General features: G+C 38.7%; 1 protein-coding gene across 7 annotated transcripts in view; it reads right to left on the bottom strand.

The window, feature by feature from the left end:
- Positions 1-17,653, bottom strand: part of FAM120B (family with sequence similarity 120B) — a 59,483-nt gene extending 41,830 nt beyond the window's left edge. For 5 of the 7 annotated variants that reach the window (XM_054819497.1, XM_054819493.1, XM_054819494.1 and 2 more), the window contains exons 1-4: positions 17,611-17,653; positions 13,317-14,362; positions 9,883-10,063; positions 3,661-3,756 (exon numbers count right to left, since the gene is read on the bottom strand). In XM_054819497.1, coding sequence (XP_054675472.1) covers positions 3,661-3,756; positions 9,883-10,063; positions 13,317-14,362; positions 17,611-17,653 — 1,366 coding nt within the window. Of the gene's footprint in view, positions 1-3,660; positions 3,757-9,882; positions 10,064-13,316; positions 14,363-17,092; positions 17,590-17,610 lie in introns of those variants that run through there. The other 2 variants (XM_054819495.1, XM_054819499.1) reach the window with 1 other exon arrangement.
- Positions 17,654-17,909: the final 256 nt, after the last annotated feature.

The raw sequence follows: 17,909 nt of genomic DNA, 5'->3' as shown, positions 1-17,909 counted from the left end.
TGCTTATGGTTATTCTCAACATGCACAAAACTGTGTGAAAACTATTCAGTACTATGTAAACTCTAGTCCTTGGGAACTCCAAGAAGAAGAGCATCACAAAGACCTCCATGGAGGTCAAGAGGAACTGCTTGCCTAAACACAGAAACAGACAACTAACAAGTTAAGAGAAAAAGCATTGATTGAATTTTTTTCCTTTTCACTCACACATTTAAAGACATTGTCATATAGAAAGCATCATGATGAAGAAGAGCACTTCAAGGGAATACATAAATATTTATTTGTTTGAACTCCAATAACTGATTTGTGAATATGCAATGCATGCAAAAGTTGTGGAATGCATTGAAACTATGATATCGTTGAACTCAAGGCTTATACAAAGGTGATCTTCACATTTATACCAACTTAAAATGTCATCATTGTGTATATCGATATAAATGTATAAAATTAACTGTTCATGTATATTTGAAGTAATGGTTATTGAAATTTCATTTTATAACACCAGTAATAGAACTTTAACACTTCATTGTTTTACATGTTCATGTAGATACTGAGCAATAAAAACAAGTTTATAAAAATGTACTTGCTAGGAACATTCGACATTAACTTGTCAACAGCTGTGGCCGATTTTAAAGATGCCATAAACCCAAATGACAATTAAATCTGACTATTAAAGCAGCATTCCAGAGAAAGCATTTTTGCCATGAGCATATTCATGCAATATTCCTGTAAGATGCAATGATTAGAATACTGAAAGTACATCCAAACTCCTGTGGTATGAAGCTACAATATCCTACACATTTTCAGAAATAAAATGAAAAGCAGAATCTGTACATTTCCACCAAAGACTTTAAAACTTCCTCTGTTCCATAAACTGCACACGTATCAAATAGATCCGCTATGTTCACAAGATATGGATGTTAAACAGTATTTTTTTGGAACACAGATCTTCTAACGAAATTAATTTCTCAGAGACTTTTTTATCAATATAAGTACTGCTCTGTCAATGTGTGGGAAATATCATGATCACATGCATTCAACTGAAAGGAAACATTCCAGAAGGGAGAAAGAGAGACAGAGAATGCAAGCAAGCAGAGATGCTAATTCAGAAGATTGTCTCTCAAGAAAAATACATATACATAATACACAATATATTTTAAATATGTTTTAAGCTGTTATCTCACAGCCTGTAGGATTTGATACTTTGTTTAAAAAAAAAAAGCTAACATTCAAACTATCACCTGCAAGCTCATTCTGTTGTTTTATATACACACAAAAAATGTGGGGGAAATCTACTTTTTTTTTTAAGATCAATGTAAAATTTGAAATATTTACAGTTGTGCACATTACAGTTCAAAGTTCATATCAAATATTCTCTCTTCAGACTTTTTAATCTAAATCAAATTCAATAGAGTCAGGATTTCCCACATATTCTCAGTATACTTCTAAAGTAGTTGTGATGATGACATTGTTATTTTTTTCCAAAAAAGATAAAACAAAGAACCTTCCCAGATTAATTGCACCTGTGATTTTTCAAATAGTTTCTCGTAAGGTTTTTTCTCTTTTTGAGTAACCAGATCTTGATTGACAGCTTTGAACTCTTAACTTCCTATAACAACTTCTTTAAATTTAGCTCTAAATATGATCCCTGTCTGAAAAATGTGATGCGCTGTTGAGAACCTTATTTGGTGAATTAGAAAGTCACGCTGTGGAAAATAAAAGATGCATGAGCGAATGTAAGGCATACAAATATGGACTGCAAAAATTTTAGAAAAATATTTGTTCGCTGAAGGAATGACAACAGAGCACTAAAAATAAACACTAGAAGTTCTCCTCCCCTTTTTTAATAGTCTGCCTGAACAGCCTTTCATTACTGAGTTAGTAAAGATTATGGCTGAGAAGATGCTGTTTTTATAAACTCCTCTTATGTGGTTGCTATAAACAAACAAACATAGTGATTTTAAATTCTGTTTATTGTCAACATGAAGGTAGGTTCAATGTTTGCAGAGCAGTAGAACCAGAGTACATGAGATTAAGTGGATTCCTCTCCAGGAAGGGAGGAAGGTACTATACTATCTGGGAAGGAACATTTCACAACAATAAATACAGTATATTTGCCATGCAAACTGAAATGTAACTACATAGTTATGGTTTATACTTCCTTGAGTTTTGTTTGCTTGTTTTACAAATGCATGTTCCCAGACCATTGTATGCTGAAATAAAACAGTTGTACAGGACAGATCGATCAATTTTTACCCTGCATATTCATATATTCATATCAATTTCACAGCAATTTCATGCTATCGTCAAGTCAATTAGATAATGACTCTCCTGATATTGTATCAGGGGTATCGGACAGTGAAACTAAATGAAACCTTGTTTGTACTTGGTCTGTATAACTCATTTCTTTCCAAACAGTTCCTTTCAAAAGGATTTTGAAAGGCGAATATGTAAAAAGCAACTGTCATCCTTGAATTTGAAGACTCTCATTAAATATACAAGTTTCAAATATGAAGATAAACGTACAGTCTTAGGATACCTTAAAAGGTAATTTACTATAACCCTAGAAAATTAAAAACAAGTAGGTTCTAAAGCAATCCCTAACCAACAAAAAAAAAGTGCATGCATTTCAACTTCTGAATCTGGATTTAGCCCAGATGAGAACAAGGACTGCTACAGAAAGTTCTGGGTACTGAGGGAAGAAGCACTGGTAATTAGTCTCAAAAAGTTGAGTAGCTAATAATTTTTCTAAACAAGATATCGATGGTATTGTATATCAATGTAACTAATTCATTTCATATGAAAGACAAAAAACTCTGAGCTCCTGATCCACATGACAGCATATGACTAGACAGAGAGAGAGCTGTGAGAGTAAAGACAGAGGGGTTATGACTACAATAGCATGGACAAATGAACAATTAGAACAATTTTCCCTCTGAAATAACAGAATTGATACAGTACTGTTTACTTCCTATCCTGAACTTGTATTGCATGATACAATTTAGTGATAAAGAGACGAGTGACATATACGGTGCCCAATCTTTTCACTAAATTGTACGATACTTCCTCGTAAATGTAACACATTCCTCATAACACTAATTTCACTAAGAGTGTTCATGAATGTGTCCTTTACCAAAGGAAAGAAGATAAAAACACATAAAACACTTGATGCTTAAGACAGTAGAAACAGCTTCACAGAAAAAGATAGCCTAATTTTTTTTTTTTTACCGAAAGCTGGATTGTCTTTTTAGGTTGTCACAGGTGATCTAAAAATGACCTTTTTTTATATTCTCTGCCAGTCTCATTAACACATTCTCTCAAAGAGTTTAATAGAAGAATTTTAATATGACCCTATACACCACTTATCCTGGTCTCAGAGCAGTATTTAGAACCTCTGAGAAATAGTTTGCGTTTTAGAACTGATGTTTGAATTAGCACTGGGTTTAACAAGACGTAGTAATAACCTATACCTCAAAGCTGAATCCTATTTTAATTACACAGGGTAATTAAAAGCAATTACAGGCATGCAGCATTTCTACTTTAGCTCCTTGTTCTCCCCACAGTCGTTTTGGATTCCATATCAAACATGTGATGATGTATTGTCTAACCTGATTTGAGTGATATCATTATTTCGGTTCAGATTTAAACACATTTTTATTCTACCTGGAATAGAAGGTTTTACAGGTTGTATCAGCTCTGGCTGCTGGAGAGGATTTCCAAAATACACAAACCACTCTTTTACCAAAGGATAGGCTCCACCTAAAAAAGACAGAATTGGATCAGTAAGTCAATGCAAGTATCGACACTAGTGTAAAAGTTGGAAGCAGTGGTGATCAGGATTCTAAAGTAATAGAAGTCCCTTCATAACGACTTGTTTTCTGAGCTTCTTTAAAAACAAACCAAACCAAGAAAAATTAGTTTTAGTATCTTTATGACAAATCATTAGAACAAATGAAGAGAGTTTGAATTATATACTATAAACATGAGTTTGGAGTTGGGAACAGCAGCCAAAAATCTAAGTACAAGAGTCTGTGGAAAGCATTCTAAAAGGGCTCTCAGCCAATTTTAGGCCTTCCCATTGCAAGGCAGTTCAGGAAGCTGTGGAGGCATCTGGCATAGCTTAGGGACCTACATGAGCTACCTCAGTCTCTCAGAGCTGTCTCACACTGCCACATATACAGGCAGTCCTTAATATGATTCTCCTCCCAACTTGCCCTGACATTTCCTGTGTCAGGGTTTGAGACAAAATCTTTATAAGGAGGCTTTGATGGCTATTTGAAAGCTGATAGCAAAGGAGTCGTTCCACCGTCAGATGCAGAGCTTTTACAGCCCATTGTTCCAGACTTTTTATCTAGTATAAAGGAATTGTTTATGCAGAATAGCTCAAGTGGCTTCCTACCCCCTAACCTCAACTCTGCCCTGCCTCCCAGTAAAGAGTAGGGTGCCCCTTAAATTAAAAGTTTCACTACTTGAGCTGTGCATCTAACTACTTGACACTTAAAAAAAAAATACCCTCAGAAAAAAATCAAGCATTTAAGAATTTTTGAAATGCAGTCTATCCAATTTCCAATAGTCAGCTCATAATCATTCCAATGCAATTCTTCATAAAAAAAGCCTAGAATCATTAATGTTGTTATAAATGGTGCTTCTGCATTCTATCCAGATTTTGCTTGTGGTAACCATGTTACAGTGCCCTAAATTTCCACTCTCTGTAGTCTGGTAAACAGTATGAAGTAAACAGATTTAGCTAGTCCTGGGCACTTGGAACAGTGTTTTAAATCTTTTCCAGGCAAATCTCAAAGCTTTTTTTTTTTTTCCTTCCCGTGTCCCTTTCCAGATTCACAGAATTGCATCTCTAATTCCCTCCAGCTCCCACCCAGTGCTGAAGCCACTGTTCTTAAAAATTCCTGCCTTTTATCATCAATTCCAATCACCCTGCACTTTACTGCACAAGTTTTTCTGATGCCTCATTATGAACTCTAATAAAAAACTTCACCTAGTTTAAAACAAACAAGCAAAATTTCTCCAACACTCTCCTTCCCTTTCCTCCACCAGCCCAAAAGGTTTGGTCACCTTAGTTTCCTGATCTCGTTCATAGCTCAATGCTGCAAATGACTGTTGGCACGAATGAATGAGCAGTGTGCTATGGTGCAAAGCCAGAAATTCCTCAGATGGAGTTCTAGTGTCAGGGATAAGAGAGGGGGAAAAGAACACGACAAAAGCTGTTTTACAGCCTTGCTGCTTCTTCCTTCCTTACTCATGGATCTGCAGCACAAACTCCTCATAAAGGTGAGGGACTGAAGAACCAACAGCTAGACTACAAGGGACAGCATTACACCTGGCTTCCCATGCTTCACTGTTCAAAAACTGATGACATTAAGAATAAAATGAAAAATATCTACACTGGTGGAAAAAAAAAAAAAAGCCTTAAACTGCATTCCAGTAGCTGAATAGTCTCAAATCTTGTTTATAAATCATTGCCCATGAGAATGCTATTTCATGAACAAAACCCTCCAATTTAATGTCCCAAAGTCACTTTCAGAAACATCTTGATGTTTTAGCAATCTGTTTTAAGATTTATTATGTAAATTACTCTGCTTTATTCAATCTATTCAGCTCACTCAGCCTCCCAAATTTTAGCCTGGCTTCTTAAGGAAGCAAGCCTAATACAATTTGGACATCTGTCTTACAATTAATTCACGGATGCACTGCTCTAAATTTGACAGAGAAGTTTCAAATGTATTAAATTCCTAAATATTTTGTGAAACCAGTGACTCAGCTGACAGGGATCCTGTTAGGGCACCAACTGAAAGGAAGGCAGGAAAGTCAAGTTACCTGTTGCATCTGAATGCTCTGGATGGCAAATCAATACACAAGTAGCCATGCAAGAACTAGAGCTGCATAAAAAGCTAGTGGGATTTGGGGAGAGCAGGAGGCAATAGGTAGCATACTTGAGAACACCATATATTGCAGGAGGGAGTTGTCAAGGCCATGGGGAGAAGTTAGGAGGATGCTAGGAAGAAGCACAGAAATATAAAAGCTTTGCTGAGGGGAAGCTAGTGGGAAGAGTTGCTCTTTATGAGTTCCACAACTCACAGAACAACTTATCAAAATGTCTCTCGATTCTAAATGACAGTGAAATACTATTTTTACATCACCCATTGAGCTCAAGCACAGTAAAAAGAGAAGTCAATAGGAAACCTCTAGTTTTGTTCTTCTAATGTATGCAAATGTTGGTACAGGACATAGCACTGCATCAGCTGAGTGCTTTTCACTATTATTATATTACTGTTCACATAAGTAGCCAAATAAATATAGCTGAAAGTAAGGTCCTGCAAACTGACAGCAGATTAACATACCAAGAACAAAATGGAGACATGATTACTAAATGCCAACCCTCCCTGCATGGAAATATCTCTGGAAAAAAGCAGTAATTTTTTCAAACTTCTTTCCCCACAATGCACATACAGAATATCACCAGTGGAATTCAAAAAATAGCAGTTCCTTTGTTTAAATAGATTCTGAACAACCTGTGGAAGCACCACTTAAGCAGCCTAAGGAAAATTTCAACTATGTGCAAAACACCAAAACATGAGACAGGTGGAAACGCTGTTATGTGTGCTCCTGTATGCCTGCAACAATGCCAGCCCTCTGGAGTGGTCACTGGTGATAAGTGGCAAAAATTCTGCTAACGGATTGGTTTTGACAGCATCAAAGCAAGGGTCAGTCTGGTCTGCTAATGTTAGAACCGGGAGCAATGCCAGGACTTCCAGGAGCTGGCCATGGGCTTAGGCTACATTACATAACCTCCTAATTTCCAACAGCCATGCAGGTGCAGGTATTTCCATGGGCTGCGCTAGTGCCAAAACCTGCCAGCTTTGTTCTGAACTCTTTGTACACAAAAGAAAGAGTTTGGCTGGCTTATCAAGGTGCATTATTTACCGTTATTTTCCCCTCCTTCTTTAATTTTTCCAATAGTACTGTTTTTCTCGAGAAGATACTAAAAGTTGACAATTTATATATCACTAGATGCAATATTCCACGTAATGATCAGAAATAGCTCAAATAATCATAAAGATACTTTAAAAATACATAGGCAACAAATGCCACACTATCAGGATCACCATCAACCCCCTGTTTATTTTTGTAGGGTCAAAAATGAGGCTGTGACTCTAGAAACATTTCCATGAGCAAACGTACGCACATGCTACCACATATAAAAGTCTACCAAAGGCATAGATAGTTTCATGAGCAATTCTTTCAGCAGCACTGCTAACTTTTACAGGCGACCACTGATTTGCTCATTCCCACTCCCTGCCATTCCCTCAGGCTGTTTCACCACAGCTGTTTGTGGCTACACAGAGTCAGACAGGGAAACAGAACCAGGTTAGTTACCTGACTGCAAGAAAGGGAGGGATGGGAGAGGGGGGATATTTTCAGTTTCTGGAACTAGGCCGCCACACAGCTGCATGAACAGCTGCACCAGCACAACTGAAAGGTTGTACAGGGACTGAAATGAGTGACCATGCAAGAGAATTACTTAAACTGGCACTGACAGCAAAAGAAATGCTTATCACACTATGGCTTCAGGCAAAGTGGCATGGTCTAGGTGGGTGATTTCAAAGGATATGACAACATCCACCTCCTACGGATTCTTGGGTCTCCTAGGAAATTGAGCACCCTTGGAAATCTCAACCTAGACATTCAAAAGTAACAGTTTCTTGTTTCAGCATAGAGGAAACAGTTTACATTCTTTTTAACTTGTTCTTACTACAACTGTAACTGCTGCTTTTAGTAGATGTTGGCTGCTTTGCTATCCCTATTTAACAGTAAATAAGCAGATTTGCAAACTGCAGAGATGTCAGTTTCCAACACAGGAATCTTGTAATTGAGGGATCTTAAGGAATAAAAAAGAGGATCACTAACACATACATCTCCACTGCAAACTAGAACATTGTGTAGAGTTAGCCAAGTTAGCTTCAAATGAGCTACATCAGCAACTGTATCACAATGACAGCAAACTCCACATGGACTAATTTAATTGGTTGACTCCTTCTGAGAAGCTCCTTTTTAATGCTAATCCAAAGTAACTGTACATTATACTACAACCTACATACAGTGTAGGTTACTTCTTCCCATCCTACCTCTCATCAAATTACAAAAACGAGTCAACTTGACCTCATCTGAGGGAAACTGGCAAAGGATTCTACTTACTTTGCAAAGAACAAAACTTCCTAGTAGGTCTAGAAGCAAATTCATAAAAAATAATGCTGACGTTTACTTATGAATTCCCATACAGACTCTGATTAATGATCTACACTCTTGGAAGCAACTATACACTGGAATAAAAAAGCAACCCATGAACTACTAGGAAGTGACATGGTTAAAACAGTTAAGAGGTAGATACACACACTAAAAATGTAGATTTAATAGGGGTGCCCATGCAGACACACTCTACCTACCTTTCTGGAAGGGTTAAGGATTGAGGGTGCACTATGATTTACTTTAGAAAATTATCTCTTGAATTTGAAGCATGAACTGAGAACAAATAATACACGTTATCTGTGGGTTTATTCTAAAATCACTTTCTTAAAAGAAGACCTCTTTCAGGTTCGAATTTCATTTACAATAAGATTCTAAATTAATGTTTCTGCATTTCAATTCTAATCTTCTTCATCTGAGTACTACAAACACTGCAACACAAATGCAAATCTGCCTACTACCCTGCCATTTCACAGCAACAATTGTTAATTAGAAGTTTTGGTCTGGGTGTTTCTGAAAACATCAGTGAATATCCTGCTGCTTAAAGGAATAAACAAAACCCAACCAAGTTGTAATTGTCTACAAAATTTAGAGGCAGTAGGCCGAAAAATGAAAAATGACAGATGTGCATGATTACTGCTGAGATTTTTGTTACTCTCTCCAAATGACTATGTAAACTCTGATTCAGTTTTTCCTATTTTTTTTTCCTATTATGGCACAACTTCAACCTCTAGTTGCTGAAGGAAGTCATGTACTTAATTACCTTTCTGTGCCTTTCTAAGCACATAGTTTGAATATTAGGTTTGATGGCAGTGCACTTTCATCAATAAAATGTAAAGAGATTACCAAGGAGAAATCAACATGTTAAAAAGAACAAAAGTTCAGTACATTTTTAATTTTCAACTCACTGCCTAAAAGACACTGTAAAGATAACATTTAGCTAATGGAAGTCTTAAGAACATAAAATTTGTCCAAGGATGTGAATAAAGAATTCTCTGTCCTGTTACAACATAAGAATGGAAGCACAGATATATATACCTGCCACAGAATCTGTTTATACCACTGGATAAAGAATCAGATTTTCTTGCACTTTGATGAAAGAACTAATAATCACTGGCATGACTACTTGCATTTGTATTACTACAGTAAGTATATTTGACTATCCACCGTTCTTAAAATTGCAGACTTAAAATCAACAGAAGGTAAACTGTAACAGTGCATTACTGTTTTGCAGAAGTGTATTACAACTCACTAATTCATCAGGAGCTACACTTATGAAAGCAACATAAGGTTTCACATGCTCTCAAACTTTTAAAATCCTCTAAATGTCACTCTTTTGCTCAATCTTTTGATCATTAACGACTTTCAAAACTTCCCATTTAACAAGGAAAAGACACCAAATTTTAAAAATCTCTTTAAAAGCACTGAAATTGAACAGCATGTAGAAAAACTGCAATTTCATTGTCACATTTTCTCTTGATTCCTTAAGAAGTATGCTTTAGCTGCCCACAGTTTTTATCCTAAATGCCATGCTGGTACAGCCACTGAAACAATGAATGCAAGATTTCATATTTCAAAATTGAAAGTATGTTTGAATAATGGTGTAAGTAGTTTAATCCTTACCTTTTCCAGATTCCAACAAGACAGAATAAATATGCTGACGAGCAGGGCGGTAGATAAGTGCTTGTCCAGGAATCTCTGTATCACATTCATCTTCCAAAGAGTTGCTGCACTCAATCTCTCCATTACTCAGGATATTGAAGATTGTATAATTTTCTGATTGGATATGCTGTTCTTTAGCTAACTGTTTGTTCAAAGAAAGAAGGCAGCATTATCTCCAAAATTCAGAAGGATCACAAAGTAACAAAATGTATTCACTGTTCAAGGAAATAGTACTTTCTCTATCAGTGGAAATGGAGGGAATAGCCAGGGAGGGAACAAGTGCTTTTTCAAATAACACCAGTATATTATATTTTTAGACTATTATCCATCTTTTTGTGGACAGAAATCCCCAGGAAACCCATCAATGCCTTTCTTAGCCCCTCCTCAAATTCTTAAAACTTGGGGTTTTTAATGACAGTTTTTTAGAGCGTAATTATTCTTAAAATTGATTCTGAATTCAGACATAGAAAAATGAGTTGCCGTCCTTTAGTCACCTGAAAACGCATCTTCCCTCCTTTAATAGTGAATGAAGGCATGTCAAAACCCAAATTTTTAATCTTATTGCAAGATGAACTATATAAGATGGCTCAGTTTCTTTCCCAAGCTGACTTTGCATAGTTTACATTGTGGTGAAATTAGAATACTTCACCGCACTTCACCCAAGAAAAGAAACACAATTTACTCTAGTGAGGAGAACCAGGTCTGCAGGCTGTTGCTGAAAAGCAGAATCACAGCATCACCCAGGCTGCATATTAACGACACACTGGATGCAAATACATCTGGCTACAGCAGCTGGCTACAAGCAGCCTCAGTACCAACAGGGACCGCTGGTCTGGAGCAGCTTGGATGCAAAAGCAACAGGGCTGCTCTCAGGCAGCACAGAATTTCAACCACTTACACTTGTAGCCTGGGCTGGCCAAGCGCAGAGCCAGACAGACTTTCTACTTCACAACCTCAGATCAAAACTATGGGGGTGCTCGAACAGCTGAGCGGAGTCAATTATTTCTGTGGGGTGCCACTAATAAATTCTCCTGGACCCATGCTGCCTGGTGAGCAGGCACTGGAGTTTCTGGGCTCTGCATTCCCTGCATTTGTCATGCTACCTGTATTATTTCGGTTGTGCCATCCTCACAGCTACCATCTCTTTCACTGGGAACTACCAGATCACTGGCCATGGCCAAATCCACCATTTCTGTGGAATTCCAGTATCTGCAAACCTGGGAACTCAGCAGGTCAAAGCACCAGTCAATCACTGGGTCGTTACTGATCAAAACTAATTCTTCTGAAATGTTCTACTTTCAGAAGAAATTCTCACATGAGCATAAAATCAATGACTGGCTTCTGTGTACAATGCCAATCAACAAAGTATTTTCTGATAGCAATACATTAATGGTTGCCCAGGAGGAAATACTTCAGTATTCCTAATATACGTAACCAATGTAATTCCCCAAATCTACTTTTGTATAAAACAAAAACAAAGAGTTAAGTATTTCTAAGCATGATTTGAATGAAGCATTGAACTATTTCATACAAACCACTGTCACAAATGAGATAATTTGAAAATCCTAGTTTCTTGCAATTTGCCAGAAAATACTTGAAAAAAATACAAGCTGATTTCAGAAGTATTGCTGTATTCAATGCTGTATCTTGAAAAATACTTCTGATTTACACCTACAGTCAGCTAGAAAGTTATGCTCTTCTTTTCTGAGAGAAGCAGCAACATGAGGCTGTCCTCAAGGCTGGAACTGAGCTGTGCATTTCATTTATGTGCAGTTCAGATTATGTGCAAGGTAAGCAGAACTACATAGGGGTTTCAAAACATGAAGCAAAGCATACACATTACATATACAAATATTTAAACACCTGTAACAAAAACAAAAGACAAGTTAACATGTCTACAACTTTGTAATCTCCTTGGCCCAGGGACTGGTTTAACATAGGATTTATGCATCAACAGTGAGGCATTCTTCAATGGAGTTTCTAAACATTATTATTTTATTACAGCAGTAGCTCAGCATGACGCAAGAGAACTGCAACCCTTCAAATGAAAGTTCTAGCCAAGAAATAATGACCATTTGTCATAAAGACCACATGGTACATTCTGTTAAGAAGCAAGGATATTACCACTATTGTTCCTGGCCATAATCCAACCTAGATAATTACATTCTGGCTAATTTTTCCTTGCACTTCAAGCATAAACAGTATTTTTCAACACTTTATTAGGATGTAGGGTTGTTGTTTCTTTTAAATAATGTCTTCCATTTAACTACTACAGTCAAAAGTTACATGTATTGTATCTATGTGTGGTTAATTAAAACCCCGAAATATCTCTGCAGTTTAGCTGAGATGAGCATTGCACAGGTTACAATGTAGTTTTTAAACATCTGAGAGTCTTTTTAGAAAAAGAAAATGTAAATTATAGGATTACTCTAGAGTAATATGAGGAAACAGAAAAATATTTCTCAAGAAAATGCTCAAGATAAGTAAGAGACAGACAAAAAAACCCAACCCTCTCTAGTTGAAGTCTATAGGTACCTAACAAAATAGGGAGTAACAGATGGCTAATATAGGGTCTAAAATACACTACCTTGTATAGACTTTTTTTTAAATTAAATCTCAATATGTTAATTGCCATGAATTTACAGAATTATACTCTAGACTTACTACTATTGTATAAATTCTGATGCAAGGTAGCTCAGTTTTCTATTAGCTAGGCTACCCTAGCTAACACATCCAATCTCTCAGAGTGACCCAACCTGACTGTACCATTTATCACCCCAACACCAGTGCATCTCTGCCCATGTGGGAAGCCACAAGTGAAACTTGCTAGCGCAGCCCTGCCTTTTAAGGATTAACAAGCCACTCAAAGTGCTTTTGGTTCCTTCAGGGACAATGAATCCAAAGGATAATTAACCCGATTCAAAAATCACAAAATACAGATTTATAGGATGCTTCCTCATCTCCTTCACAGGAGCAGTTTCAACTTCTGCATTCTTAGCACAGCTCCCTTTGATACCTTGACTGCATGTGCCAGGCACAGCCAAGCTGACCACTAACCAGCTGTAGCTGACTTGTGGGTTCTCAAAGCAAAAAGCAAGCCATGACATTGTGCAATACATGGGAAGTACGTCTCTATGCCCAGCTATAGGCCTATACAGGAGCTGCTTCCCATTATTTGACCTGCCTGATGTTTCAGAAAGAGAGGAACCACTTTTAATTAAATGTGTTGCATCTGCCCTCATTGTGATGCATGTAATAGTCCTAACCATGGCTGTACAGACAAAAGATTTTGCTCAAGCAAATTTAAATCAATAGGTCCGGTGTACTCATTACCAACTTCCACTAAGTAATCATAGCAATAAAGTGACCATTAAACTTTAAAAAACACAAGGTACCTGAAAGATTTCCTTATCTTGACACATGGCTGTTTGGTGCTGATGGGAGAACATTTGGCAATTTGTTACATTGGGAGGAATCCATGGAGACTGCTGGCCAGGCAAAAGATAGGACTCCACTCCTCTGTAAAGTAATGTCTTGTCTGATCCCAACGGTAGCATCTCTTCCAAGTGTTTTAGGCTGCTGTATGAGCATGGAACTTTAGAGATGTAATTTGCTACAGCTAGAAGTATATTTGTTCTTCTGTTGTAGCTGTTATTCTTGTGGGGACTGGTGACTAAACATTTATGCCAAAAGCCTTCCAACAAGCTTTCCGGAACAACATCATTGCCAAGCAAGCAAGCAAAGAGAGGGAGGTGTGTCAAACTAAGGCCCAAGGCACGGCAAAGATCTTCTCGAGAGTACATAACAGTTACTAGTGTGTCCAAACGGAGCTTCTCAATGGAAAAGTAGGGGCATGTATTATAGATGAGGTAGTCGCTATCTTGCCCGAGAATTCCTATGCAGTTCTGTTGCAAACCATATGCAGCCACCTCAAAGTCTGCCTCTTGCAATGTGCATACTGTTTTTTGACCAAGCGACTTCAGGGCAAAACGTGTAAAAGTAGGCAAAGCTGAAGGAACAACGAACATTCCTCTCCCTGGTTGTTTCCTGTGAGTCTTGATAAACTGAAATATTCTGGCTATTTCCTTGTTATTCTGCAACCTCCGTTTGATCCACTCATCTCTCTTTTTCTCTTCTACCACTCCGTCAAAGTAAAACACCAACTTGATGCCAGCTGCCATAAAAGCTTTAATAAAATCCTCTAAAACGGCAAGGTACTCTCGCCACTGGCCACCGCACACCCAGGATTCTGGTGTGTACCAGTATCTAACACAACTCATGGCATCTACTACGATAACAGGTGGGAAATCAGGATGATCGATGCGATGTTTTTCTGCCATTTCTCTCAGATCTACCATTCTGCATGCATCAGGGCAAACTCTTGCCACAAATCCCTGCAAACCTTTAATGCCCATGGCTGATCTCTGAAACTCACGGCAATCTGAAAGAAATAAAAACAAGATTCTAAAATGCAATACTGAGGAACATAACGAAATTCTACAATCAAAAAAAAAATGCAGCTTGGAAACTGAACTGTTATTTTTCTGCTTTTGCTGATAGCTTGTTTTGTTGTTCTGGCCTTTAAAGAGTTTGAACCAGTTTTCTTCCCATCAACTAACTGGGCATAAGTGCCAATTCACTGGGCCTTCCACTTCTGCTTTTTATATCAGTGAAAACTGCAAATATCAAAAGGTTTTCATAAATATGACTTTAAAAATTTCAGATTGATAGCATAAAATATAGAAAAGTACACATTGCTAGAAAAAGTAGAAACCTAATTAAAAGCTTTATAACAGTGTACAACACAGGAATTAATGGTTTGATTTTTCCACTAAAAATAGACGGATCTCTTTAATTGAGGTCAGTGAATAACTTTGGAAATCAGTCTTGTACCTTGACTGTACCAAGATGGTAACTTGGCTCGTTACCATCTGAGTTTATAGACAGTAGTCCATTGATATGGCACCAGATGCAATACCTCTACTTCTACAATGGTTTTGGTAGTATCAGTTCTGCTTTGAATCAGAAATTCAATCCATTTTACCAACCTGTGATTTGAAGATATAATTTTCAAGACCTATTTAAAGAATTGGAGGTTTACCTGTATTTTGTGAAACCACAAATCAATCATTAATAGTGACGTTAGTATATTAAATGGGATTTCTAACATGCACAGCAATTTTGAACCAATCTATTTTAAAAGACACAGATGGAAGCATTAGCTAGACATGAAATAATTAAAAATGGAATAAGCCTATTTTCAGTTTAGGAAATACCAAAAGATCGAAGAGAGTCTCTGAATTCTGTGGCAGAACTTAATACAATGCCAAATGATCCAATTGACACGTTCCATAGAGAGAGAGTTGTGGGATAAAAATTAAAACTGTTGATTACCTCAATTTTTATTTCTAGAAATCTCAATGCAAAGAAGTTTGGCACAACCTCTACGACAGATGTGCTCTTTCCTCTACTAGAGCATCAATTTCCTCTACCACAGCAACATTTTATTTTAAAGGACCTTCCAATGAAAACTGGAGGTAACAACGTCCATCAAGCTTTGTTTTCTTTATTCTCAGAAAATCTGTTTTGGTTTTATTTTGATTTTACTCAAAAGTCAAATCCCTTCTCAGTTAAACAGTGAAGAAATTCACTATGTTTTAATTAAACAGGTACAATTTTTCCTGTTTTTCACACTGCTGATTTCTGACATTTCAGTTACAAACTGTCTCAGGAGTGTTACATTACAATACACATGTTTATGGTATACCAAAGAAAAAAAGGAAGTTGAATTCACAAAAGTATTTTGAATGGACAACTTTTAAAGGTACTCTTGAGTCTTCGGAGTTTAAATATCTAATACCCTCCAGGTACAGTTTTTGAATACCATGCTCTTTAATCATAGAATCATAGAATAGTTTGGGTTGGAAGGGACTTTTAAAGGTCACCTAGTCCAACGCACCTGCAATGAGCAGGGACCTTTTCAACTACATCAGGTTGCTCAGAGTCCCATCCAGCCTGACCTTGAATGTTTCCAGGGATGGGCATCTACCACCTCTCTGGGCAGTCTGTTCCAGAGTTTCACCACCCTCATCATAAAAAAATTATTCCTTACATAATGCAGTATGAAATACATATGAAATAAAGCTGAGAGCATACAGTGGACCTCATTGTTATAAAATCAGAAATAAATGTGTATGAAGCTGCTTCACTGCTGCACACGGATACAAGCTAGGGCACTGCTCTCTCTATGATGCTACTTCCAGTGCCACCTGGGTGCCCTTCAGACTCCTAGCAATAGGTGCGAAGGTTGTCTTCTTTCAATCACTAACGCATGTGGTCAGACTAAATGATCTGAGGTCACAGACACAGTATGCCACGGTCTTACTTCTGCAACACTGCACTGCATCCAAGCAAGTTTTAGTTAGGATTCAGTACACATTCTGTCAACAGTGGCTACACACCTAGAGCAAGAAGTGTTGTAAGCAACTTACCAGCTATACTGTACTGCAATAAATGGAAAGAAATGTTTTCATACCTCCTCACACCTGCATTTGAAGCACTCCTCTTGCCTAACAATTTAAGCAAGTCTATGAGACACAGATTATCAGAAAAACTTCCACTACTAGTTTAGCTTAATCAATCACAAGTTCATACCCAAACATATAAGCAAGCACCTTGGCCACTACTAGCATTTTAATATTAGTATCAAACACATTCACTGAAACTATAATAAAAACTAGTTTATATTATGGCAACCATCCTGTTTCACTACTAAACAGTAACAGTCATGTTAAGGAAATTACTCTCTAATCCATCACAGTAGCAGAAAAGATAACAAGTAAAATCTCCTGACTTGAGAAATACTTTCACCAGAGGCACCCTAATAAAGCTGGCAGAATCAGGACTAAAATGTTTTATGTTGCAACGCTAGGTTTCCCAAGAGTGGAAAACATGCACATTCTGTGCAACGGATGAACAGTTTGAGGCTGGATGCTTATTTCTAAAGTTACTTGTGTGAAACGGAGATTTCAGGTTACCATAGGATCTCAACTGTACTACTTATCAAGTGCATGAATCTGCAGGGGAAAAGTTTTCTCCACAAACTGAAATAATCAAAACCATTTCCCCCCCCCATTTTATGCAGACATAAAAATTGAGAGATAACCCCTACAACAGCTGATGATACAACTGAACTTCATCTTGTCAGCAAACAACTACCACGATACAAATTTTATTATGCCCATAGTAACACACAGCATTGCAAAGTGTTGTTAGCAGAAATGTTCACAGCAACCGCTCCAGCCCTCACGAGAGCCCTCTAGCCTTGGCCCACAGAGGGGCAAAGTCCTCCACTTCCGACGCGCCGCAGCGCACAGACAGGCCCCCAGACCGCTCTCCCTTGAAGGGCCGGAGCCTGTCCCAGAGGCCGCAGGCAGGTGAAGGACCGGCGGTATCTGCCCGCCGCTGAGTGGAGGGATGAGGCCTGCACCGGGCGAGGTGCGAGGGCCGCTGCGTCCAGCTCCGGAAGGGACGAACCCCTCCTTCGGGAGGCCGTGCGGCACCCGGGCCATGCTGCGAGCAAGAACCGGGGCTCCCGTCGCCCTCAGCACGCACAAGACCCCGCCACCCCCGCGCAGTGTGGCCGTTAAACGGCCGCCCACCCCCTTCTAACGGCACCCCGGCACTGACCCGAGCCTGCGCTTCCGCTTCCCACAGGGGTGGGACTGCGCATGCGCCCGGGGCCCGGGCCGGGCCTGAGGGGACAAGGCTGGGGCTGTCGCCGGGTCTGTCGCTGTGCCTGCCCGCCCCCAGCCCTGCTCTCTGGTAGCGCCGTCCCTGCCCGCCCTGCCGGGGACAGCCGGCTGCAGCGGGCCCCCTCTCATGACGGCGGCGGGGGGCGAGGGGGGGCCGGGCTGGTTTGAACCGCGGCTGTCCCCGCCCGCGGCCTGGTGTCCCTCGGCTTTGTACGGCCACAATGGGGCCGGAGG

The sequence above is a fragment of the Grus americana genome, chromosome 3 (genome assembly GCF_028858705.1).
Source record: "Grus americana isolate bGruAme1 chromosome 3, bGruAme1.mat, whole genome shotgun sequence".
In the NCBI taxonomy this organism is placed as follows: domain Eukaryota; kingdom Metazoa; phylum Chordata; class Aves; order Gruiformes; family Gruidae; genus Grus; species Grus americana.
The sequence above is the reverse complement of the archived record's forward strand: the minus strand, read 5'-3'. Positions and strand labels throughout refer to the sequence as shown.